Raw genomic sequence first — 27,536 nt, 5'->3', positions numbered from 1 at the left:
CTCCCTGGGATCAGCTATGTGTGTGCTGTGAGATCTCCGCTTGGCGGGGGTGGAAATCCTTCAATCTCATATTGTTTCCTGTCAAACCAGCATGGCTGGAATCTTCTGCAAATGGCCAGCATATTCATCTGCCAAGCTTCAGACTTAGCGTTTTACCAATACATATGAAAACCTTGTGTATCTAAGCTCAGACTTTCTAGGAACAATTCCAGTAAGATGCCTCATGTTTCCTGCTCCATGCAGAAAGGAAAAAAAGCACAACAACAACAAAGAGAACCAAACTCATCTATAATCTACTTTGACAGTTATTGAGAACATTTGGCACCTATTAAAAAACCTTTAAGATTAGACCCTGTGAGCTATAAAAAAAAGTAAATGTGAACTTTACACCACATTTAGTTCACTACTGTGGTAGGTTCAGTTATTTTCCATTGAAAAATTATCTTAAAACGAAGCCAACTGCCCCACAGACAGCAAACATCCACGTACCGCCAGCATGTTCCCATGGGCATCCCTCCCACCCCAAAGTCACAGCCACAGAAGCAGCCCCCTCACTTGAGGGACACGACGGCTCCAACGGCATCTCAGCCCCACACTAACACGAGGATAAGACATTTCTGTGCTCCAACGCAAAACACGCTCAGCACAGGCACAAAGAGTTATTCTTGCTCAGAAGCAGATCCTGCCCAACGCCTTGTCCAGGTCTTTTGCTGTAATCATTTTTGAGCTGGTGCATACCTCCCTGTACGAGGCTATTCATCAAAAACATTGTAATCATGAACCAGGCAATAGCTGCCCATCCTAGAAAGCAGACTTTATATAAAAAGAAAGCTATGAGAAAAACATGGGACCAAACTGTAAACTCAACTTTAAAAGCAGAGCAGACAGATCCCACAGTCTTAAAAGACTTTGAAACAACCCAGGTTCACGTTTAATAGTTGCTGTTGCCCATGCCAGTAGTATTACATGAACAACCATTCAACATTTTGGAATTCCTCTGGAATAAATTAAGTCCAACCACTTGGAAACTGACATTCTGAAAACAAAACAAGAGCTTTCTAGAGTTGAAAATACAATTTCATCATCATGTGGATTACCAAAATAGCAATTTGATAACAAAAAAAGCCACTAATTTGCATAAAATGGTTGTAAATCAAAGCTACAGATGTTTAGAAGCCTGGGATAGAAAAAATAAAAATGAAGTAGCTACAGGCTAAGCTCCATACTGACTACTGGTGGTACAAGACCAATTCTCACTTTTCTTGAGATTTTACTTGAAATGACCAACATTCGTGTCCCCCCCCCCCAATATAACAGTCTGATATTTTTCTTGCCACTCAAGCAAAAACATCAGCACTGAGAACTGTCTCCTTATCCCATGGGGGGCTTCCCATAAACTCCAGGCTCTTTAGGGGCAGCTTCCTTCAGCTTAAGCATAAATTCAGAACCACTGGCCATTTAAGCTGACACCTTTTGAGAAGGGACAATATAGTGAGGTATCTACAGCGGCATGGAACTGGGCTTTCTGCTCTTGATGTGATAAAATATTTCAAGATTTGCCATAGTTTAAGCCCCACATTAATAAATAAGCCTGTGTGAAAACTATTCTGTGAGAAAGGTACAGCAGAGAATATTAATATTTTGAATCAGTTTCTAAAGATGCAACTCAAAATGCAAATGCAGTACACTAACAAACTTGTTTTGTCTGTGGAAATAAATTTAATTAATAAAAAGAAGTTTCTGGCAGCCCACTGAAAGCTGGTCTTGAAGTCTCTCAGAAATACATTTTCTTTCAAGTACTGCTAAATTGTTTAGAAGCCACAGAAAACATATGTTAAGACAGTTGCTAATTTAGAGAAAAATGACCTCATCTGGAACAGTGTCCACAGCGCCAATCGCTGCACCACAAGAAAAATATTATTGTACTGCAGTGTGCGAAGTCTTGTAACACAAATGATGCCAGGTCAAAAGGACCTGACTTAAGAAGTACAGTGGAGATCGAGGTCTTGCTTTTACTGTAAAAGATGAAGTCCAAAAAGAAGTTTTAACATGAAGGGCTGGGTGGAAAAAATGTGATCTGAACTAACAGTGAACATAAACTTCCCCCCCCGCCAGGAGCAAAAAAGACTTCCAAATGTAGGAAGATGTTTTCCAATAATGACAAGTCAAGGTAAGTAAGCGATGTGCTTACTTATGCTTCCTAGGGTCTCTTAAAGTAATGTAACGAGAGCAAGAGTGTTATCAGAGCAGATTGTGCACGTGCTTAAAGCTACGTAAGCAGACCCCAAAGAGAACCCAAGGGAAACTACATCCCTAAGGTAAAGACTTGAACGCTTTATACAATGGAGAGGACAAGTCAGGTATTTATAAAGAACAGCTCAAAGTCCCAGTGAGTAAGGGTGTACCAAAACCCCCGACTGGAAACATGCAATGTTGTGGTCATGCCCTCCTGTGGACACTGGCACGTCAGTGTTAGTCCATTTAAAGAAGTCCTAAGGCTGTGACACAGCAAGGTATGATCCACAGTTCAGTCAAGTAACTGTTCCTCTCAGGACAACTCTGTTGAATTCTCTAATGCTATACATGTAAAAACCCAGTTTGGTATTAAAGGTATAAGGATAGAGTATTCCATTCATACCTGGCTTTCTCATATCTTCTGCATTTCTCCATAGCCACAGCAACACGTGACAACATGGGCGCATACGCATGTGTATAGGCCACGCATCAGCTAAAAAACAAGCACTAACAACAACACACTGCTCTTCTGCCTCCGTTTGCATTTAAACCCACAAGCAAACTTCTCCTCAACTACAGGATCGTCAGTTAGGGGATTTACTTCCTCGTTGTTGTGTAATCCAGAGAAAGTTCACAAGACAGACGGCCTTATTAATTCTGAGCAGACACGATACCAGCCTTTCCTCATGATTCTCACTTGGATTCCTCTGACATGGAGTCAGTTCTGTTATGAAACTCCACTTACCACTTAACTTTACTACTTACTTTTACTGCAAGCAGCTTCAGTTGGCAGATCGATTTCATACAAGAATCTGACCAAGCAACAAGTTAACTAGGATAGAAGATACCCATATGCTGTGAAACAAGGGTTAAAGGGTGCTTCACAGTGTGCTGGTGTCCTGTCCCATCCCTCCTACCCCAGGTCTGGATGATCCTCAAGAAGTTTACCAGTAAAACATCATCTTTTAAGAAACTGCACACAAATACTGCCCATCCTTAAGCAACAGCAGCAGGATATTGTTGTGGTGCAAAGCAGACGCATGGGATTGCCCGAAAGGATGACTGTAACACCCCAGCCTGCCTCTCAGATTCTTGGTTAATGCTGTTTAACATCCCCTTTCTTACCACGATTCCCCAAATTTGGGGTTCCAATTTCAAATGCATTTACTTAAGCAGTATTCCTAAGAAAAAGGTGGTCTGTACTGGGTGAGATCAGTGGGAAATGGAGATCCCAAGTATTCGAATAGCACACGGAGCCTGCTGAGTTATCCAGATCTCAGCTGAATTAAATGACACAGTTATGACTATGACTACTACAGACATCTGTTTTCAAGAGGTGTCTAGATCATTAGCAGCTAATTCTATGTCTCTGTGACATTCCCTGCCATATGCTGTGGGATAATCTCAGCAACCAACAGGGATTTTCACCTCAAATCCTAACAAATCTGCTCTGCAGGGCTTTGTGGTTTTTCTTATGTCATTTATTAGGTAATACCGCTCAGCTGCTCCTCTCTGCTTTTTCCATGCCTTGTATCTATTGTTTCCCAGCACCCAACACCCAAACACTCATGCAACCTACCTGGTAAGTGACAATTTCTTCACACCAGCCTAGGAAAAATTCCCTTCATTGATAAAGGTAAATAGATTCATCTCCTGGGTAAACACACACAAACTCCTGGTTAGGGCTACACATCTGTGCATTTAACACAGAATATGAAGAGCAAAGGGAGAAGACCTAGCTTTATATGCAACTTCAATGATTGTGAAAATCAGAGGTTTTTTTTTGGCACTTTAGTGAAATATGTGCCTATGCTGAAAGGTACAATGACACTTTGCAACCAGAAGAAACGTGTACATACACAAACAGAATTTGATTTTTTTTTCCATTAAACAACAATAACAAGCCTGGATGTGACTTCAGTACTGACAAAAAAGAGAGCCAAACTGCCTTGAAGCCTGGACCAAATAATTTCTCCAGGCCATAAGCAGAGGCATCACAAATCTGTTGCATTTCCTCAGCCTGGTGGCTTTCCTTCCCTGCAAAAGGGCACACAAAACCTCACTCAGGCTCTGGCCTCTTCCTTTGCTAGTTAGGTATTATCTGTGCGGGGCTTTCTGATGGGTTTGGCAGTCGCTTCAGCCTCAGGGGCACATCTTGAACACTGCCGGGGAAGAGGGACAGCTGTCAGCAAGAGCTGCTGGTGTTTCCACCCCACACTTCCAGTCCTCCCAGTGAAAGACAGCAGGGAAATGCAACAATCTTGAATGAACTGTGGCAGACCAAAGTCAGGATGGGGAGAGCGGTGAGGATTTCGTGGTCCTGCCTCCTGCCAGCCCTGAAGGAAGCCAGCAGTCTGATGAGATGTTCCTGTAGTCCCAGAGCTTCCCCCAGAGCTACAGAGCGGTTCTGCCGCTGGCCAGGAGGGACATGTGGCTGGGATATTTTTATCTCCTCTTCGCTCCCATCCCTATCAGCCCAAAACAAATCTCAGCTAGTTAAGTGGGAAAGATGGTTCACAAGGAGAAAAGGATTCCCCAGCTCGATTTGCGTGTCACCACTGGGTAAAGCAGATACATGCCACTGCGGTGGCACAGCTGCATTGTTCCTGGTTTCAGCCTGGAAAGGTTACTGGAAGCTGGGAAATAGCAGGCCTACTGCTTGATTTTTAGCAGCTGAAGAGCAACAGTAAACCACATAAGTATTATGTAAAATGATCTTTTTCTAAGTATACATTTATTGTGCACAGAAGAAGTGGATTTAATTACAAACAACTGGAAGTTTGTAACAGTCTAGATTGCCCCCTACTCCCTTTCTAAAAACTAAGGTTTGGCAGCAGCTTTTGGGTTTCTTTGCAAGTCTTCTAAGTATTTCCTTGGAAAGACTTTACACTCGGTCCCAGGCAAGCAGTCAAAATCAACATTTAAAAAGCATGCCCTGCATAATTTCCAGGATTCAGCAGCATTAAGGTATACTTACGGAGGCCAGGAAGAGAACTGCTTTTTGTACTTTTTGACTTAGTGCATAAAGCTGGTCTTCAGACAAGGAAGTTTATATTCCAAATAATATTTTTAACTACATGCGGTCAAGTGCATAACTTATCAAGCCTTTCCTCGTCCCCCTCCCAAAATAAGCCTGAATCGTAAATGTCCTTGCAGTGTTTAGTTTTTGCTCAGACCTCTACTGGAAGCAACAGATTCTCAAACCTTCTAATAGAGAATTATTTGATGGCAGAGAAAGTTTCACATAACATGTTCTTAAATTCCTTTTTACAGTAAAACTACAGTTTGGGCCAGATAGTGATACTCATACTAATTTGGCTGGTTCTCTGAGGAGGATTAGGAATGATTTCATGATCTGTCACTGTGCCTTGGCTGGGGGACAGGGTAACAGCAACACACAGGTGAGAGCCCTCACTCATACAAGTAATCCCACTGAAACTGCTTTCAAATCTGCAACATAAGTTTTTGGTTTGATCCAAAGCCCATGAAACTTCACACGTTTCATATATTTGATCAGGAAACAGGCCTTTGCAAATTGCTTTTGACTTTTCCATAGTACTACACATGACACTTCTAGATACAACAATTTATACATGTTTAAGGACTAACCCCTAAAAAATTCTCAGATTTTGTTTTGGTGGATAGACAGACTAGAAAGTTTTCCTTATGAATATTTTCAGTGTATTTAAAACAAATGCATATTCCTCTGAAATACCTGGAAATTCAGTTCTGCATCACTCACCACCTTTTAGATGGTGTAGCATGAAATGCTACGGACAAGTGATAAACCTTTGCAGGAGCTGAAAGGAATGAGAGAAATGACAACACTAGTGGTGTTCAGGAATCAGGTTTAGAGAAAAAAAAATATCTTTGAGCTTTTGCAGACTAAAAGGTATTTATTTGTTCTATGTTTCTAATCACCAGAGGAAAAACTGTGTCTATCAAATCATGGATTTCCTGTGTGGGGAGAAGGCAGGGAAAGCATCGAGGGAGTATATTATGCAGTATTTTTATTCCAAGCAGAGAGTTTTATCTGGTATTTATAAAAAACAGAGTCTGAATGCAGACTGTCAGCTCACAATAGCATGCCCTTCTTCCTCACTGTCTCTGTTTCCTCCCCTTGTAAAGCTGAAGTCCCACAAATTCCCAAGCGCTCCAGAAACCCTCCGGCTAACCAGCAATCCCGAGATTTCAGCATAAAAGCCACCAGGAAAAATGCAAAACCAAACAAATGCAGCCCACAGTCTAGAAACTGTGCTTGATGGGGGGGGGGGGGGGGGGCGGGGAGGAAGAGGCTGTGGGGCAAGGCGCGAGGGCAGGCTGCCAGGGAGCAGGACAAGCGCTCAGAGGAGCTATTTCTCTGCAGCAGCTCTGCTTGGTTCCCTCTGTGACTAGCATGGCCTGAGGCACAGACACAGCACATCATGGTCTGTGCATCCTGGGGACACGAGCACTGCTGGTGGCAGGCTCTCTGCACTCTGCCCAAGAAGCCAGCAGAACTCAGGCTCCGAGGAAGGAAACAACGGACTTGCATAGCTGTCAGTGTCCCAGCCAAACTACCATAAGCAAAATTAAGGAGTCAGAAAGAACTAACTTGAAGCAGTTGCCTTGCTTTGATGCCTAAAACTCATCTCTGATAGTGCAGGGCAATAGTAGAAGTTCAAAACTGCAATAAGCTCATCTGTCTCAGAGATGGAAACTGCACTCCCCACATGGAGCCCAAGCAAGGAGATGCAGCACCACCATTGCTGCAGAACCAAGAAGAGCAGCTTGGATCTCCCACTGAAACTCAAGCCACAGTTACTCCTCGCCTGCTCAACCAACAGGCATCAGCCCCGTTGTTCCACTGCCTCACAGCAACTCTTATCATCCAAAGCAGGACACAGGAGGTGAAAATGGAGCCCTTCCAGGCTCAACAGGGAAGAAAATCCCTGGGGAACTCTGCCATTTTGGGCTTGACAAAAAAGAGAGGATACTTACAGTGAAAATGTAGTTCTGAAGTTATTTTAATTTGCACTGATGAGAAAACAGAGCTGGGCTCTCCACAAACATTGCCAACTGCTCTGGGATGAAAAGCTTCACAATTTTCTTTGGAACAGCAGATTCTTACGAACAGCAGAGCTAGAGCCTGAAGAATTCCTTCCATCTGCCTTCAGTTGCTGCACATGCTGGCACACAGGAAATGCTTATTGGTAGCAAGACCATGATCAGAACTGCTGCAGTATATTTGGGAGATCAAAATCTCTGGAAAAAAAACATACCTCCTTGCATGCATGTCATAAAAAAACCATACTGCAGGCTCAGGTAACATTACCATCTACTGCCTGATACACAGGTAGAGCTTGGGGCACCTGCTTGCATCTGGAGTCACCTGCTCTTGGGCTTTTCTCAGTTCATCAAACATGCAAACACAACAGCTGTGTCTGCTCCATGATTTGCAAATGCACTGTGTTAATCAGTGCTTGCTCTCTCTCTGCCCTGACAACCCCATAACAGTGCTGACTGGCACACATGCACGGGGCTTCAGAAGCTCCTTCATTGATGCCACCTGCCCTTCAGTGGTCAGTAATGCACTTGGTCAATGTATCACTGAATTAAAAAAAAAAAAAAAAAAGAAATCCAATGCACGTTCAGACTTTAAAAGCAACTTATTTTGGATTAGTGTTCCTATAATTTAATGCAGGCACAGATGTTTGCACCCCTGTCCCTCATCGGGGCAGTGCACACACAGCCTCACATAGGGCAACGAGTGGGGAAGAAAGCTCTCCAGTGAGAGCTTTCTCCACATAAAACCACTTTTCCCACTCACACTGGCAGAATTCCACCCTACAAATAAATCACCTGCATCTCCCAGGGATGCTGTCATAAGCAGCTCCCACAGCTGCTTCCCCTGGGACCGCAACAAATGCCATCCCTGTGCAGGCCGTTCACACACGGGATAGTGAAGGGTTGGGCCCTCCGTTCATTTGTTTTTCCACTGAACCCGATATACTTCCTGGAGGTCAAAGTCGTGAAGCTGAGGCAGCACTGCAATGTGCAAACAAGCCTGCGTGAAGCTGTACTCGGGCCGGAGCCTGTGGGTTCAGTTCCCCAAACCAGGCCCTGAGCCCGCTGCCGGCCTAGCGCCACGCTCAGCCTTGCAGGGGGCACACACAATGGAGGCACTGGTTTGGGTTACTCGCTGATTTTCATATGAAGATCTCTCTTTGCAAGAATGTTAACCTGTGCTTAGGATGGGGGAAAGGAGAAATAGTGCCCCAGTAGGAAGAAAACCTCCCAGTCTCCCTCCAGTTTGGGAGCAGAATGCAACTGGGTTTTCCTAGGAATTTTAGTACTTCCCCCACTTCCAACACACTGTCAAAGAGACAGGAGAACTGGCTAAACAGAGTAAGACTGTAGACTGTAAATCTGCATCTTTCTCCTAATTAGGAACCAATCCATCCTCCTCAGCATCCCCTTCCTTCACTTGGCAAAATAAATACTAGCAACTCTGACATCTGTTTAACACCTTCCCCACATTCCTCAATGCAGAGAACACTTATCAAGTTTTTTGTGACACGCAGATCTTATAAAATGCAGCCCAGACAGATTCTGTGGATTTTCTTTGCAGAAGGAACATATTAGAGGAAGTTAAGAAAACTTCAACTGTGCTATTTATAAGCCATACAGTGGCTTGTTTCTCAAATGCCTCATTGACCAGGGGAACAATGGCAGTAAGTTTATTGAGTTCAAGTTCTCTTAAGACACCCTTCAGGCCCAAATACCTAAAATATTATGGATTTACATGCCCACAACTGGGCATTCTTATAACAAAGTTCTGGATTTGTCCTTACTTCAGGGAATTGCCTCCTTTTCCCTTTGCCTTTTTTATACTGTAGTAATTAGAAAGATTCCCAAATATGCATGATTTCATTGAATAAGTGCACTCCCAAATTTAACAGAAACAGGGAAGAGCTGTATGTAATTAGAGGTAACTGTTCTTTGTTGTTTCTCTTCTGAGAACATGAATACACCTTATTGAGCTGTGCAGGTATTGACAGCACACAGAAGGGACACTAACTATTCACATTTCTGTTGAGATAATCATCTCAGTACCTTCTTTTTGACACTACAGTTTTTGATCAAGGTAGGACTGCTGGCTAATACACTTTTCAGCATCTTGCCAGAAGCTGAAGTACTGCCTGCATGAGGCTGTTCAAGGGCAGACAGCATGGGAAAGGCAACAGAAGCCTGTGCCAAGGAGGGCTGCGGTTCCCTACAAGGAGCTCCGCTGGGCACAAAGACTCCTCTGAAATCCATTCAAACGCTGTAGTTTGAATGACTGTGCCAGTATCTCCTGCTCCTACTGCAAGGTCCAATGCTGCTGAACCACATGTTGCAGAAGCGACGAGCTATTTATGAGGTCCACCCAAAGAGCCTAAGCACTTCCCCTGCAAAGAGCAAAAATACTCAGTTATTTCTGGGAATTTCTCTTAAGGTTACAGGAATTGCCAAAGAAGGAGAACATGAACAGCTAATACACCAGCTAATAGATAGGCTTTTAGCAGCAACACTTACAAATGTTAAAAATTAAAACATCATCCACCTCCTTTCAGCAGAGGGTATTTTACAGAGACAGATGTGTAATGTTTTAAAGCAGATGAGAATATGGCTAGGAGATACAGATGTACACATAGATTAACCTGTGTGTACACATAATATCTATATAAAAGAAAGATAGAGATTAAAATGTGGTTTTAGAAAGGTAAGTAGCTGAATATAAGTTGCTAAGTTGCAAGATTCCCATCATTTTTATCAGGAGTTACCAAAAACTAGCACTGGTTAGAGATATAGGCCTCCCAGTGATTTTCTTCAGAAAAAAAAAAAAAAAATGGATTTTTGTTCCTAAACTTGTTTCTGACCACTGACATTACACAGAGTGATCAGAGAATGCACTATCACTACAGAAACATGCCAATGAAGTACTATGATACAGCCTGGAAGAAAAGCCAAATGCCGCAGGCAGAACGATGGCAAACAACACCATAATTCACAGGACAAGTCCTGGTCAGATCAAGACCAACATGCCATTAGGCAGTCAGTCAAACTCAAGGGTATGTACCGCCAACTTCTCACTTGTCAGTGGCACGGCTTTTTAGCTCCAGCACTTGAGGAGACCACCTAAAATACACAGACACCACAACACCAGCCTCTGCAGGTCAGGGCAGCAGAGCTCCCAAAGTATCTTCAGAAGACATGCTGGAAGCCTAAAGAGTACCTTTTGGGGAACACCACCTCTAGCCAAAACACCAACCCACCAACCATTCCCACCCTCCAGAGCTGTACTGGTGGGTAAACACAGGCTCCACCAACTTGGGGATTTTAAACAGCACTGGTCAAATTCCAGGTAGCTGCACAAACCTCTGTTACCACTGAAATGAAACCTGCACCAACACTGCGTGGGTTCAGAACATCTGAGGAGAAAGGTCTGTAGCTAACACGAACAAAACCATAAACTTCCTCAGCCAGTTACCAGGACCAAGCAGGTCTCAGTCACACCACTAGCAAGGGGTTGGAAACCACTGCTCAGTATATAAGATTTTGCACATTTTACCTTGTCTCCTGTGACCCAGTGAAGAGGAATGAGGTTACCTGAGAAACATGTGCTTTTTGTAAAATCCCTCTCTGGAGCAAGCTGTGAGCATGGATGGAAATAGCTGCAGGAATAGCATGCATGACCATGAGGGTGTAGCATCCATTTGGAGTCAAGGTGGGATTGCACTCTACTTTTTTGCATCTCTCATCCCTCCTTTCCAAGGAAGCTATACAAACAAGGGTAGATTCTTCTAACATAAGAAAATTGGTAGACGTCAGGTATGGAAAAAGTTGTCATAGCTGGAACCTACACCCTTCCAGCTATCAGATATTTTCACCTATCTCAAAGGAGAAAAACAATTTCTCTGGACCAGGTATTGTACCTTCAGGCACCTGGCAGTTCTTCCTGAGCTGCCCCAGGCACCTCTTGCAGGCAGCATACAACACAAACACAGCTCCAACATATATGTATATATCAAAATAAATGCTGAGAAACTGGGGAGAGTTTGAACCACATTATTGTATGCAGCTCCAAAAATTTCACAACTGCGTCATGAATCAGACTAAAGGACTTTGCTTGTACTTTATTGCACCAGTAAAGTTTGAACTATAAATAACATGGAAGCACTTGGTCTCTTTTTTTTTTTTTCTTTCTTTGTTTTCAGAGTACATTCTCTTTTAAGAGGCACCAGTTTGCGTTCAGTCCTCCTCTCTCATTTCTTCACTGCTGGTGCTCTCCATCAGCAATTCCCAGCCACGACACCGCCAGACCTAGAGAAACCCTAGCACAGGAGACAGTTCAATTTAAGATGCTGCAGAACAAAAAGGAGCTAACGGCTATGCAGAAGTGATCAAGAAATTCTGCCTGCTCTGAAAACTGCAGATGAAAGAGTCCTCTTCCCACTCCTGAAGAAAAAAAATCATAGGATGGAACTGGCCTAATAACACACTTTTGACTCCAATCAACTTGTGAGCTAAGTGAGCCTTTACTTCTTGAAGGCAAAAAATGTGAGGGTTTTGCTCAGGTATAGCCACCTACTCTCCACTGGGAAAACTTATGATGCCAGTAGGTAATACTGCCATCCTTCCCACAGGAGGAAGGGAAAAGCTGCTGCCTTCCTTCAGAAGGACAAAGATGGAACAAACAGCTAAGAACAATAGGCAAAACCAGAGCACAGCTGGGGTAGAGTCTTCACTTAAAAATAAGGAGAAGTCTCTGATACAACTCTCAAATTAGGTCTGTGGCTACACATGAATACTGCCTCTCTATAGTAACATATCATCATCTCTATCCCACCAGGCATTTAATGAGTAAAAATACAGGTTACCGCTAACACAGACATTGCCTACTTGCTGGGGAAGAGGAGAGATGATGCACACCCATGCTGCTGTGGTGGGTGCTAGGGATCAGGGAATCCCCAGTTCCCTCAGCCCCTTCCCCACAACAATCCATGCTTGCACATACACAGAGCAGCCCTTCAGCACTACTTGCAACTGTGAAAGCAATTATTTTGCAGTTTGGCTCTCTGTACAGAAAGCCTCATCCTAGCATCAATAGTGTGCCATCCATTAGCAGTCCTTCATCGTGACACTTTTATAGCAGTGCTGCTGTAGGTTTCCTAACAACTCCCATTGCCAGACCCCGCTTGAAGCAGCTCTAGCTTTGCCAAATTTAAAATATACTGGCTGAAGCTTTCCATGCCATGTATCTGCCTGAAACTAATGATTACTTTGTGTGTAGATAATACAAAAAAAGTTAAGGTCAGGAGCACTCAAGGAGGAAAAAAAAAAAGGCAGAGAACAATGAGTAGTTTGCCTGTCTCCTTTCTATGAAATTTCAAGATGTAAACAGGAGAGAAACTATTTTACCAAGTTATCTAAAGCATGGAGCTGCCAGTGCTGAAGACAGCACATTGCTCCAAGGTACAGTGAACATAATTGCATCACAGGTCCTAGAGCTAGCACTGCTTGCATATTGAGTAAAGCCTTGTTAAGGTGTGCAAAGCTTGCCAGGTGTTTTTTCAGGGTGAACATGCTCCACATCCAGAAGATCTCTGCTGGACAGGCAGCAGTCCATGCCATAGATCCCATTTTGTATACAGCGGTGAGAACTGAGTAGGACCTGTCCTGCAGAGGCTCTTCATCACGAAGACAGACCCATAATTAGTGTACCACCTCCCGGTATCCGCAGCAGGATCGTCATGCCTGCAATGGAAAGTACCCGGTGGATGGAAACCACAGATTCCCACATCCATGTGTTTTTGTAGTATCTGGTAATTACTGGGAGCCCTGTTGGAAAAAAAAAATATTTTACCACTAATGACAGCCCGTTTGGAGCACAGTTGTGTACTGCTGCCTTCTGAGCCTCTCTCAGAATGCAGGAGGCCAGGTTGCTCAGCAGAGCAGCCTGTTATAAGACACTTGATTTGCAAGCATCCCATTGGGTTGAGTCCAGAATTTGCTGGTTTTCTTATTCCTTCTTTTTTTAAAGAGGAAATGAAATACCAACTTGATATAAGATGTTAAGGCTCAGAAACCCTGTTCTGAAGAATTAGAAAAAGCCAAGATACAGGTCCTCTGTACAGTTTTAGTCTTTTTTTTCCCCTGTCTTTCACATATCTTCCAACAAGGATCGTTATTTTTCTTCCCAGTGCTTACACCTCCTTCAGCTCACAAAACGTGAGACAAGAAACAAATGAGAGCTGGAAGTAAATTAAACTATTTTCTACAGTGACAAGCTCCTGCGAGAGGGAATCTCTTCAAGCACCTAAATAGACACTTATCTGTACAACTGGGTGTCTTCCTCTCAGCTGTGCCTTCCCCACCCGCCTGGTCCCTGAGGGAAGCAGAGCAGTGCCAGGATAATCGCCTCACTGTGAGCACAGTAAGGAATCACAACATGAGGAAGGATATTTGTGTGTTATGCCATTAAATGCTGCCCTGCAGAACCAGACCAGCTTCATTCTGGTGCAGTGCTACCGTGGCAAACCATGCAATACATGCTTCCCATCACTGGCACCAAGCCATGCTTCATGCCTCTGAGACTGCAATTGGAGCATCCAAAGCTTGACTTGAGCATTCACAGGCATGAGTTCCATGCTCTAAATATATGAAGTGCAAATAAGGAAGCCAAGTACCATGGAGAAAAGTCAGCATTAGGCAAAGATCAGTCATTTAAACTTTATGGCAGCTTCGGACAGCTTTAGCCTTAGTCCTTCTATGGTGCTATTTCCCTCCACAGCATCCATAACAGCAGGAGAACGATGCCACCTCATTTCACAGCAGTGCCATGCAGATACAGTCACTGACATTTGTGAGGACTACAGTCCCTGCAGTGATCAGGGCTGCAAAAAAGCCCATAAGGAGTTCAACAGTTCTTTATTCAGTACGGGGTACGGATGGCGTGTCATAAATAGGGCACGGGGTGACACATTGTACAAGGAGGATAAGAATATTGAATAGCCACTCATTCACTGCACAACATCCATCTTGTGCACTCAATGAAGTACAAGCCCTGTGGAAGAAAATACAATGTAAACCATACAAGACAGTCTTCAATTATACGTTATCCAGGGGCTTACCATGCAGCACACACACAGAAAGGGTGACTGTGGTTAGTCTTCATGCTGGTATTTTCTAGCTTCTTAAAGCATGTTTTTTTTCTGTGTAATATATTTCCCCTACAAAAACTTTAAATTTGCATGGCCTATATTCATAATTCGTACCTATGTGAGTAAAAAATGTTTCTAACAATTATTTAAGAACGGATGTAGGTAAGATTCAGAACAGACATCGTTTAATACGTTGTAGTTAAATACCCCAGATAACAACTGCATGCATCTATATGTGTTCAAAGATATTTAAGTCCTCTTAGCCATGAGTAGCTCTCATGTGGTTGAGAGTTCAGCCTGAGAGAGTGGGCTTGGAAAGCTACATACACAGAGGGGAAGCACACCTGGAGCAGAGTAGCCCAGGTTCTTCTCTTACAGGCAACCAGGCTACACAACACAAGGAAGCTCATGGCAAAGCAACACATACACCAGGAGAATTGAACGCATTTCTGACAATGTTTTTTTTTTTATTATTATTGTTGTTGGAAAAATACTAACTGATCAAAAACATTCAAACCCCAGAGAAACAAATAGAATTCTTTGTTTTCATATATTTGTTATATGATAAAAACAAAATTTAAGATGAATTAGAATTCAAGTCTGAAAAAAGGCCAAGGAAGACCCATATTACAGTCACCAGTGGGATGCACACACAGTGGAATTGTTCAACAGCAAAGTTTAAAAAACTTTCTCCCATACGCATACTTCCAATTTTAGGATCAAGACTGTTCCCAAAACAAACAAAAAAGAAAGCCCCCGCACTCTGAAAAACACCCTCCAAAACACCTTCAAGGAACCTGCAGGTCTGAAAATCCTGCAACACTGAACGTCAAGCATCAGTCACAATGACTAGTATTCTAATACTGTGTGTAACAGACCAGAGCTTATAGCTTTGAGGTATGTTATCCACACTACAAAACAAAACACACCCAGGCACAGACACACCTGACTGTGCATTCACTGCATTCTGTACACCCAAGCATGTGACAGGAGTAAACTCTGGATTTGCTGCGCAGCTCTTCAACTCTTGCAGTATGTTTGCAGCGAGCTAATGCAGGCATGTTAAAGATAAGTCAGCTTTGGATACAGACCAGACCTGAAGCATTGGTATAGGTTTCGCTTAAGTTCCATCACACCCCCAAAAAAGAGCAGGTACCTGCAGTGTGCTTCACCGTTCACACCACTGCTCTGTGCCTGCAGGAGCACATCAGCCTAAAGAGTTGGGAGCACAAGCAAGAAACCATGAGTACCTTTTGAAGCTTTTGCCATTGAGTCTACAGTGCCAGGTGAGGAAACATCCCTTGTCCGCACTTCTTCAGTTTATTTTCCCCAACCCCAGCTCTATTCCTTGGAAGAAGACTCAGTCACTGCTTTAAATCCAAGCTCCTGCCACTTATTCAATTGCGGGTCAATTTTACTGCCCTGCACAATTAGCAGGTGTAATCCATAAGCATGCAGGCTATGTCTCATTACAGAGCTCTTGCTGACCATCTCTAATACCTGCAGATGTGCATAAAGTATTATCAACCACAATCCAAACTTCTTGATCCAGTTTAGAAATTCACGGAGTAACAGTACGAGTGGGATACAGGGAGACGCAACAAGGGAAGGAAGCTAACTAGAGAACTGACAGTCTCTGCGCAAGGCGCAGGGAAATGGGTCTCTTAGGCATCCCAAGATTTACAAGAGGGCCAAGAAGTGACTTCCTGCTATTCAAGTCCAGGCTGAAATATAATAAACCACTGCCAGCATAACACTGACTCATATCCATCAGATTTATAAATCAGTACTTTGACAAAGAATACTCTCCCTTTTGGCATCAGTATGGATAACTTCAAACTGCTAGGATACATTGTTTAACCCACTAAGTTTAACGTCACTTCTGCAAAAGCAGTGCTGTGGAACAACGTGCTAGAAGCAATGTTAGAAAACAAGCCACTGAAATATTGCCTAGTGCAAATGCAGCAGCCCATCAGATAGCCTTCCTGACTTACAGGCAAGCAGATTAACATCAGCATTAGTCTTCTTGTTTTGTTTTTAATCTAGAAAGAAAAAGACATCAATTCTCACAGCTCTTTCTTCAAACACTTGTTTACTGCAGAACAGACTTGACATAAATTAAAAAGTTAAGATCTAAAATACCTACGATGTAGCCTGTTCTTGAAAGGAGAGCCAGGTTGGTCAGAGGTGTGATTTCTCACCAATATGCTCACAGCATACGGAGTTCAAAGCCTTTACGCAAGGATCGCTTGCCCTCCCCCTCCGAAGCGGGGAGACACCTTCACAAGCACGTATTGCTATAGCTGCGGCCACATCACAGGGGGCTGCATTTATAGACCAAAAAACTTTTAGCACCAAGACTTATAAAACTATGCCAATGCTGCTCTCTAAAGCATCTCAGCAATTCAGCCCCTTGAATACAGACTACAAACATATTGAACAAAAAATAAAATAAAACCAACAGGGCCAAGTCTTTGCATTCATCACACAGGGTACCACATTGACCTCAGCAGGCAGGAGGCTCCCAAGCCACCTGCAGAAGTCTGAGGTGACATGTGCTATCCCATGATGTTCAGAGCTCTGAGACCCACTTGTGTGTGCTGTCGGTGTCCCAGCCGAAGCGTGCTGAGGGAAAGGAGGTGGAAGAATTTCTAAGACCCATGGACTTACCTGACAGGCAGTGCACAGCTCTGCTCGTTCGTGTGTTAGGGTCACCCCAAGCACCTCGGGCACACCCGGCAGCACCCGGTGCCTTTCCGCGGGGCTGCTCCCCCCGGGCCCCCCGCCCAGCCCCCGGCCGTGCTGCACAGGCAGGTGCACGGCCCCGCCGGGCCGAAGCCAGCCTCGGAGCCCCGACACCTCCCCAGCCGCCAGCACTTGGCGAGGCGACGCCGAAGCACGAACGCACAAGGAAAGATAAATAAATAAATAAATAAAATAAAACTCAAAAGGGGGGAAAACCGCCCACAGCCCCCAGCGCCGCGCACGGCTGGAGGGGTCCCCCCGACCCCTGAGGGCTCCCCCCGAGGTGCAGCCAGCGCCCCGGCCTCCACCGGGCGATGCCAAGCCCCCGTCCCCGGTTCGCCCCCGGGGGGCACGGGGGGAGCCGCCGGCCGCGTCCCGCCCGCCGCTCACCGAGCAGCAGCAGCCTGTGCGTCTGCTTGTACTCCCTCTTCTCCGCCTTCAGCGTCTTGTCGATGCTCTTGCTCCGCTTCTTGTCCGCCCGCTCCTTGGCCACCAGGTCCTGCCGCAGCCGGTGCCGCACCTGCGGGTCGCCGTGCTCCGCTGTCACCGGGGGGGGGTCCGCCTCGCCCCGGCCGCCGTACGGCACCGAGGGGCGCGCCGCGGCCAGGCGGGAGCGCAGGCTGTAGCACAGCCCCATGCTGCCGGTGCCGCGGCCTCCCGCCCGCCCCTACCGCATGCTCTCCGCCGGGCTGGGGCCGGGCCGGGCCGGGCAGGGCGAGGCGGCGCCCGGCGGGCTCTTAAACGGCCCCGCGGGGCCGGGGCTGCCGAGCGCCGCGCCCGCCCCTCCCCGCCCCTCGGCGGCCGGGCCCCCGCACGTGATGGCGCCATGGCTACCATCTTGTGAGGGGAGCGGCCCTCAGGCGGCCGCCGGTGCTACGGGGGGGGATGAGGTGTGAGGCGGGGGGACGGTGTCGCCCCGTCCCCATCATGTCGCTCGGTGCACGCCTCACGACCCCCGTTACCCCCTCACTCGCTCCCCAGCCCCATGAGGGGCTCGCCCCCCAGCTAAGCTGGGAGCTGGGGTGACATCCCCGCCTTCAGGGAGTTGGGGGGATGCTGCCCGCTGCTCTGTCAGAGAGCTGATCTCCAGCTCGAATGCTTCTGTGGAGGTGCGCTGCCACAAGATCTCAACCCACTGGAAATAAGGGGGATAAAACCGAGTCATGGCCCATTTTCATGCCCCAGATTTTCTTCCTGCCATAAGCACTCATATTTGTGGCTTCTTGTGTTCTCCCTCAGTACCATCATCCAGCGCAGACGTTAAGGTTGAAGCTTGCTCTGTCGCTCTCCCCTTCTATTGTGCAACCACCACGTCTGTTTGTTGTTTCATTTTGTTTTTTAACAAACTTCAATTTTACCTCAGTTGCAATCAATTTACCTGGCTGAGAGTGATAATTGTGGTCGTGGCAGTTTTCCCCCCCCCCCCCCCCCCCCCCCCCCCGCAGCACACTCAATGCACGGTACAGCCAACTTTGTCATACTGTACTTTATACTCATCTCCGGCCAGCTCTGAGCATTCACTTATAATATGACTAATATTCTCTGGGGCCTGGCCACACATCCTGCACTCTGGAGTTAGATCTTTCCAAGCAGCTCTCCGTGCTGTGGCATATCTGCTAACGGCCTACGTGGTTATAACTGAAATCTCACTTGCAGTGCTTTCTCACGAGTTAGACATCTTGATATAAATTTGTCTTTAGAAACCTGTGAGTCCGTGTTAGCAGAACACATCCATTACGAGCTGCAGCGGCTCCCTCTTCCCTCTTCGTTCCTGCCACCCGAACGGGTGAGTGGGTCACGTCCGACAGCACGAGCCTGCCCTGAGGCAGGGTGCTCCAGCTGCTGAATCAGCAAGGCAGCCTTGGCGCAGGGAGAACTGCCCTTGGAGGTCACTGTTAGCCAGGTGTGCTAGCCAGCTCTGCACATCTTTTGTGTCTTGCCACTCAAGAGTTTTTTGTTAGTCTTGGGAACCAGGCTTAAAGCAGCCCTTTTGGTTTGCAGGGACGCAGAGGAGGAGCCCTCGCTCCAGGTCCTGCCTCTGCTGGAAGGCCACAACAAACACAACACAGCCCACGGCAGTGCTCCTTGCCCTCAGCCCCATCCTGCAGGAGGGAGCTGGGGCTTCTCTGCAAACCTCCTCTCTGGCATCCTGTTCCCAGTGTGTTTCCAGGAACAATCAGCGACGGCGAGTGGGGATGCCAGAACAAAGTTCAGGAAATGTATTTAAATGATCTGTGAGTCTGGGCTCAGACAGGGTCATGAACAAATGCTTCGCAACAGGAACAGGCCCAGGGAGATTGGCACCTATTCCATCAGAAGACACTGTTTGTGTCCCTCATAAGAAGGATGTTAGTTATTTCAATACATTTAATTGACTTTCAGCCAGGCCTGGTAGCTATGGTCAGGTTCTTATCTCTTCATTCCTGCAATCTGTGCTCTGGAAAGTCAGTGGGTCTGTTCCTGGAGAAAGGTACCACCTGAGCCAAGGGAGAGAACACCTACCTCTTTCCATTTATTGTGTTGCCTATGCAACATTCACAGCACATAATCAATACCCTGCTGCCTGGCTGTTACAACAATTAGTAAGTGTACAAATTAAATCATTACCCAGCAGATAAGTTCACTTTAAACATCACTATGAGCCCAAGCTTCAGAAACAGTTGCTGCACGTTGCAGAAATTAATCAATCTTGCATTATGTTTGAGATGCCCACATGACTCACTTTCTGTCTCCACTGCCGTAATGTCTTTTCCTCTGTGACTGAGAGTTCATCCTTCTGATGAGCACACCCCTGAGAATGTAATATACCAAGAAAATGTAAAGGTCAGACTAGAGGATTATTAATAGTGGTTTTCTTTTTCTTTCTGTGCTTTCTGGAGAGACACTAGAACAAGAGTAAGGTTATACTTGGAGACAGGACAGTTCTGTGAAGCATGCTGTGCTGTGGGGATCTATGTGCTGCTGCTAAAGGAAAGAGAACTTGTGAGTGCTGTGGAGAAAAAAAATATCTAAACAAAACCAGAAGGTAACGTGAGAAACTAAAGGGAAACATTCAGCCTATTAATTTGTTCCCATGGCTGCAGGTAGACAACCCTCTTCTGTTTTCCTGCTTGTGCAGTTTATAGCAAGACAAGTTTATGATCAGTCTGTTTCAGTTTCATTACTTCAAAAACTTTTCCGGTTCAGGTGACAAGCGCTGCAGAGCACTCCGAGCTTATCTTTGCTGTAACATTCATCCTTTCCTAGGTAGGATCTGAAGTAGAAACCTGCGAGGGAAGCAGAATGTCAAAGTGGAAGATAGGCTTTCCCTCACCCTATTTCATTTCAGACCCCCCAAAATAACTCATATAACTTATTAATTATGCATTTCAGGAAATCAGAAATTGCACATCCTGGTATACTGGCTACGGCCCTGCCTATAGTTACTGTATAACTGTAGTTACTCCTTTCCAGCTGTTCACAATGTCAGAGGCACTGTTCCTCAGCTTCCCAGCTTACACCAGTCTTAGCAGCAAAATTTCTGACTGACTTTAGTAACAGCGAGGGTAAGGTCATGTATTTCCTCTGGGTAAAGAGTGTGTGACACATTGACAGCTTTTTGAAATCACACCCAGTTTCAGAGATAGCAGAGGGAATTACCTCTAAGAACAAACCATCTTCTGCCATATAGGAATACTGTTCATTCACGTAGTACTAGCAGCATTTGTACTGGAGACAGATTCAGGCTTGAAAGTGGTTTGCAGTTAAAGAAAATGATTCTTAAAGCTGCTGGTCATGTCCATGGAAACACACTGTATCTACCCAACTCCACCTGTGCATGGTAGCCTGCATAGCTCATGTCACGGTTTCAGCTTCTTTCAACCTCCTTAAGCAAAAAACATCACAACAAGTAAATGTCCACACATAGCGAAGGGAGAGCTTGTTAAGTCCAGCTGCCTGGTGGGCCAAGGCACAGCTGCACCAGCCCAGGAAGAATTCTTCACATCAGGGATATGAGAGGGCTATCTGAGGCATGGCATCTGCAGATGTAGTGTGGCTATACAGTTCACTGCTCCTACAAACATCTCTACATCTCCTCCCCTCTGTCCAGCTAGCGAAGCGGGGATGACTGAAGACCCTGCCTCCTCCTGACTGCTCAGGGAATGAAGAGAACCGAGTTGCCCTTCCCTGAGCACTGGGCTGCAGATCTCTCTGTATGTTTATTGTGTTGCTTTTAGCATCTGCAACAGAGAAAAAAAAAAAAAAAAAAAAAAAGGCAGGCCACCTGGGAGTGCAAAAAAGTACCAAGGAAGCGAGAAGAGAGGCAATAACTGTGGGACTGCATCATTAAAAGAGACATGGACACATAAGCAAAAGAACTTGGATCAATACCAGGAAACATGTCAGCAAGAGAAATGTAAATGAGTAAAATTTGCATTAATTTGTGCCTTGGGAGAGAAACTAATTGATTGAACTCAGGACACCCTAGCAAAACTCCCACCCCCATTACTGTAAGTGATCTATACATGCAATGTTCCTTTCTTGTTGCAAAACACCAATGTGTCAGACCTGCTTATGAGCTTTCTGGCACTCCCCTCCCACAGGCTGTCCTCTCTCCAGTGCACTGATTCGCACTCAAGTTTTCCAGTGTAGGTGGCTGTAGCCTGGCACCTCAGGTCAAGGCATCTCAAGTAAAGGAGTCAGCTTCTCAGAGACCCTGTAATTGCCACTCAGTGCAGCTGGAGGAGCAAAGGGTGCTGAGCACCCCTGAAGAATGCATTTTGCCAGCCAGTTGTAAAGCAAGGCCCTTAGGACATAAAGTGAGGAAACTAGATTTATGAAGTTTGCTCGGTGTCTGTATGACCAAATAACTACTCCAAACTCGGAGTATTTTCCATTAATTTTAGCTGAAGCCAGTTCTGTCTGGTCTCTACTTTTGATCCTTTGTTTCAAGTCAGTAAGTAGCTGCTGTTATTCCCCTATTTCCTACGCTGAAGTCTAGATTTAAGTGGATGACTAAGTGCCTAATTTCAATCTCAACTTTCTATATCTCTATGTATATATCAGTCTAAACTGTTAACTTGTTGGCTTCTTTCAGAAACCCTGAGAACCAGGAGTTCCTAATACCTATAACCACAGAGCCACATCTCTTAATTCAAAAGCCACTTCTCCTGCTAAATAAGAATTGTGATACTCAGATAAGGGATGACAGTCAGAATTCATTGCCTTTGAATTGCATTTCAGGTATAAAATGACAGAAGTTACTAGTGCTTTCATTTATGGGACGGTGTTCTCAAGACATGGTCAACAAATGCTGTATCGCTGTTACTGCACAGCAGGCTTTCAGCTTCCCACCTGGGCTCATAGGATGAGCAAAACCACCTTCACCTAGGAGGATATTCAAGCCCATTCCATGTATAATGAGAGCAAAGTCTTTATGGAGGAGACCAGAGCATACAGATACAGTTATGTGATGTGACAACATCCTGGTCTAAATGCCAGTTCTGACACCCCTCCAGTCCATCTTTGATTCCCTGAAGCTGCAGAGTGAAGTCATGGACTCCAGGAACAAAGCTGTGCACTGTGTGTAGAATAGATGAATCGGTAAGCATCCAACTTATTAATAGCCTGATTGGTTTTATGCAGATGTTAGCTATTCTGAAGCAATTGCCACGAGATCCTTCATCACCTCATCCACCATTTGTCTTCTCCTTGGTCCTGACAGTGTGGTGAGGGATAGGAGACAGGCCATGGCAAGAAGGGCGTTCAGAGATGGCAGTTCTTGGCTATTCGTACCTGAGAGTATTGCAGTGTGAGTTCAAATTGACACTGTGGCTATAAATTAAAGTGTGACTATCTGCTCCTGGCTCCATTCCTCTTGCCAAACTTCTGAAGGCACTCATTTAACTGTCTTTTAGCAGTAACGGCAGCCTGTGCTCTGGGGAGGCTGACTGCTCACTGACATATAGGGTTCACTGGGCACAGAACCAGCCACTAACACCATCCAAATTCCAAAGTACAAGTTTTCACTCCATTGAATACAATAAAACTTGCTACCTTTCCCCTTGACTATCTTTATGGACACTCAGTTGGTTTTCAGCATCATGCCTCAGTTTTGCTTCAAGGGTATTAAACTGTGGTTCCTCCCAGTCCCCTCCTTTTTTGTTTTACCCATTGAAGATCATGTGTGATGTTCCCTAGTTCTCAACAGCGGCTTTCTGGGTCCTAGAGCTGTCACCTGAACAAATATTTATGGCTTCAGGTGGCAAAAGAATAGAGCACATTGTAAAATTCCTCCCATTCAGAAATCCCTTATCCAGATGACCTGCCTAATTCCACCAGTTTCACTGGGCTTCAATCATACCTCTAGGGGAAACCTGCCACATGCGAGGTGCCCCGAGTTGGGCTAGAAAGCCACTGGGATTGCACTTGTGAAAACAGAAATGTGATATTCTGATAAAGCAGCTTATTTCCTTTTCTTAACTGGCTGTCCTACAGACTGCAGATACTTCCTGTTTCCCCTCTGTCCCTTTCTAAGAGATACAGCAACGTGTTTGTTGTTGAGATCATTGTGGCACCTTCAGCAAACTGGAGTTGTCATGGGACTCCCTGCATAAACAGAGCAGGTTTTCAAGGATAATTAATACACAACATAAATGAGCAGTCTTGTTCTGTCAACAAAAGCCCGTGTGTTTATAAGGACCCTCGAATATGTTTTTAAAAATACTTGGGCGGATATTTTTAGCTGTGAGAGCCTCTCCAGCCTCCCCTAACACACTGATACTGTTATTGGCGACATTCTCCCCCTCTCCCAGGCGTGCTACATGAGTCTGGTGGTGAAACTCCCACTGAGGGAGGTTCTGCAGAAGCAGAGCCCTGAGCAGCAACACAGCCTCTTGTTATTCAGGCTATACTGACATCTGTTGGCTCTTATCACCAAAGGTAGGAAAAAATAAAGCCAGTTGGTTTCATACACTGAGATAGCATTTGCTGGCAGAAACAAATAACTGGGCGAGCAGTCCTGCAACTGGCTCACATCCAGGAGTGATAAGTAATTCATAGACAGGACTGTCCAGTTGGCAGGGTCAAGTAAGTTTAAAGTTAAGGGCCTCCTCTCCAGTTGGCAATGTATCACGTTCCCTGTGAAACACACAATTCCCAACGATCGCCCTTCCAGTTCTGTGCCACTTCTACATCTTATCCTGAAACACCACAAGCTGCCTTCCCGACGAAGGCTGAAGCCTGCTCGAAGAAGCTGTGTTTCACTTCAGGCGTGTTGTTCGGTCCATGTGAGTAATTAAACCAGTAGGACACAAACACTCATATCTGAATCAGTCTGAAAAGATCACCCAACCTTTTGGAAAAAACAAGTAAGAACTGAGCAAAACATTTCACATGAACTACCAGAGTCTTACTCAGATGTACAATTTTGATAATATAACTTTATGTTCAGTGCAACAAGCACAGAACAACTGGACGCCCTGGAATTTAGCCAGCATCCTGCTTTGGTTAGAAGCTCCGTCCTGCAAATACTGTCCTCATATGTCAGGGCTCTTAATCACAGAATTCATACACGGCTTAACTGAAGTAGGTGCCAGTGCTACTCACTTCTGTCAGGCTCACTGATGAACCAATTACAAACCTCTTTTTCTTTTTTTAAGTGACTGCTGCCAGAAGTCTGGCAAGTGCCAGGTTTGACTGTGCAGCCCAAGGGGTTTTCTGAGAAGCTGCCTGCAAACTCAGTTCACAGCTGATTTGGGGACTGGTTTGGCAGCCACGCTTTGTGAGAGAAAGAAAGAACAAACAAGTATTGCAGAGGTGCTGTGGGCATGGGAGGAAGTTACACGGAAGAGGACTGTTGTGATAATATGGACTGCAGAGGCAGACTTGGGTTGCTGAAGATTACCAGCTGCTGTTTGTACCTGCCGTACGTGTGGGAGCAGGGCTCCGTGGACGTCCTGTGTACCCAACCTAGGCTGCACCGAAGAGATAGGGACTACCATCAATTTCCCTTCGGAGTGGAAACAATTCCAGAAATCCCTCTCCTTGCTAGTCTTCACAAATATTTGTTAAATGTTTGGGTCAACAGCTTTTAGTTTTGGCCTCACAAAGTGTAATCTCTTTAAAAAGTCAGATCTGCCCTTTGGTTTTAAAGACAGTTTGTGCCATTTCGTTTTTGAAATAATTTAAAATAGAATTAGCTTATTTTACAGCATTGTAAATCTCTCCTGGTTGGCTCCAGAATAAGTAGGCTGTTAAATCCTACTAGTAAAGATTTCATCATTTCTCTTAGAACTGCAGTTTAATATTTCCCATGGAAGCTCGGGGCCAGGCTCACTCTGCCTGCTGGACTTCATTGCTGTCATGCAGCTTTAAAGGAGCAAATGGCAGAGAAACAATGGATCTACTTTCTTGGGGAAAAAAAAGCAGTGAACATGAAAGCACTCGTGGCCACACGGGACCGGGGAGGTAACACTGGTTCCTGCACCGCCGGCAAGCCCCAGGGCAGCTCTGCCTCTGGTGGGTTCTGTGCCAAGACACGCAAGAGCCAGCGTGAGGAGCTGGAGCTGCCAGGGCCAAGCAGGCTGAGGGAAGCCAGGGCTTTGAACTCCTCTTCACACCTTCTTTTTGTATTCTCATGTTGCCTAAACACCTGCATCTCACCTCTTTCTGGGAGTGGGGAAAACAGAGGCGTCAATTCACTGTAGCTGCAGCTCTAATCAGAATTCTGGTTATTTGTGCACTGCTTCCAGGGGCAAGATGCTGTCGGTGGCCAGGAGGAGGACCCTGGAAATATTCCCCACAGCACAACAGCTGCATCTGCTCTGCGTTACACACGGTCACTTGACCCTGGCTCCGGGAACAGTGTCAGTTCCCCCAGATGCAGCCTCCTGATAAGCCAATCAATCACAGCCCCGAAGGAACTGAGTTCACCCTTTTTTCCTTTGCTTGCAGTAGTACAGCTTACACCATTAGTTAATGAAACCTGAAACTGCAGCGAAGGCTGCAGGATTAAGAAAGCAGTGTTTTCTCAGGGGGCAGCTCTGTGTGCACACAGAGTGTTTTTTAATGTTTTCCCCTGTTACATCACTGGGAAATTAGTTTAGCTGGCAGCAGAAAACGGCCTTTGGCTGGAAAGAGCATCCTGCCAGCTGCCGGCAGCACAGAGCTGCAGTGTGCCTGTCCTCTAGATGTCACCACTGCCACAGCCTTGCAACAGCCTGCTCCTGCTGCCAGGCGTCCCCCAGTGCCCACCAGGACAGAGGGGCTGCCTGTGAGATGGCCATAAAGCCTCTTTTAGGTTGCTAATGAGGCCTCAGTGTATTAACACCAGCCTCATTAAAAGTTTTTTTTAAAAAAGAACACACCCACTTCATTTCTTTTTCACTGGGTTGTTACTTCACTACTTGCTTTCTCACCTCTGGTTTCTAATGCAGTCAGAGCCCTCCTGCTCTCCTGTATTACCTAATGCTGCAGGTGCAAAAGGAAAGCAATCGTTAATTTACAACCCTTCCTCGTCTAGAACAATTAAAAATAAATAAATAAATAAATAAATGCAATGTTCCTTCTCATCCTCCTCTCAAGATGTATGTTGGTACTATCTCTGTAGTCTTTACATTTTTCAATTTCCTCCTGGTTTCCATAGGGAAAGAATTCATTAACTCTTTGCTGGGGTAGAGCTGAAGCACATCGGGCTGGAACACCCAGGCGAAAGCCTTGTGTCTGCTGGGATGGCACCTCAGGAGGGTCCTTCTGCGCTGGGCTGGAGAGGGGCGGTACCCACCCAGCCGAGATGATAGGCCCCAGGTGACAGGGATACAAGGGTGGTGAGGAAACAAACTTCAGGTCTCACATTTATAAAGCTCTCCTGGCTTTGCAAAGCATTCCTGATTTCTGATATTACTAGTGAAAAAAATACAAGAGAATGGAACAATGAAGACAGAGAAGTCTTCTCTTGTCAAGAAACTGTTTCATCTGGAAAAAAAAAAAAAAAAAAAAAAAAAGTAAAATAAAAAAATCAAAACCAAAACCAACCAACCAGAAAACCACCAAAGACAACTGCATTACAGTATTAGCAATGGGTACAGTGGCTACAAGAGGAAAAAGACAAAAACCTATAATTTTCTGGACGTGAAAGCATGTACTGCCAAAGGATTCTTGCTTTCAGAGATGAAAGCCAGAATTTTAATATTCTACACCAAGGGCATTATTTTTGCCAAGCCTGTATCTACATTAGGAATTCCGCTGTCTTTTGTAGTCAGTAGTCATGAAAATAAGGTTGTTACAATGTGACATTTTCTCCAGAGTCAGCCTTTATCAGAAAAAAGCATACCCACAAGATTTTTTACAAGGGTATATTTTCCTGTATTTCCTAGCCAGTTAGCTCCAAGT

General features: G+C 45.3%; 1 protein-coding gene and 1 long non-coding RNA gene across 2 annotated transcripts in view; both read right to left on the bottom strand.

The window, feature by feature from the left end:
* Positions 1-17,908, bottom strand: part of GNAS (GNAS complex locus) — a 151,710-nt gene extending 133,802 nt beyond the window's left edge. Inside the window, exon 1 of the mRNA XM_035343542.1 lies at positions 17,556-17,908. Within this exon, the coding sequence (XP_035199433.1) occupies positions 17,556-17,802 (247 nt within the window). The 5' untranslated portion in view covers positions 17,803-17,908. The remainder of the gene's footprint in view (positions 1-17,555) is intronic.
* Positions 17,909-19,657: 1,749 nt separating this feature from the next.
* Positions 19,658-21,382, bottom strand: LOC118176994. The gene is made up of 2 exons (XR_004755625.1): positions 20,977-21,382; positions 19,658-19,956 (listed from the first exon to the last, which is right to left on the bottom strand). It is a non-coding gene; the product is annotated as an uncharacterized LOC118176994 (long non-coding RNA).
* Positions 21,383-27,536: the final 6,154 nt, after the last annotated feature.

The sequence above is a fragment of the Oxyura jamaicensis genome, chromosome 20, assembly GCF_011077185.1.
Source record: "Oxyura jamaicensis isolate SHBP4307 breed ruddy duck chromosome 20, BPBGC_Ojam_1.0, whole genome shotgun sequence".
NCBI classification, from domain to species: Eukaryota; Metazoa; Chordata; class Aves; order Anseriformes; family Anatidae; genus Oxyura; species Oxyura jamaicensis.
The sequence above is the reverse complement of the archived record's forward strand: the minus strand, read 5'-3'. Positions and strand labels throughout refer to the sequence as shown.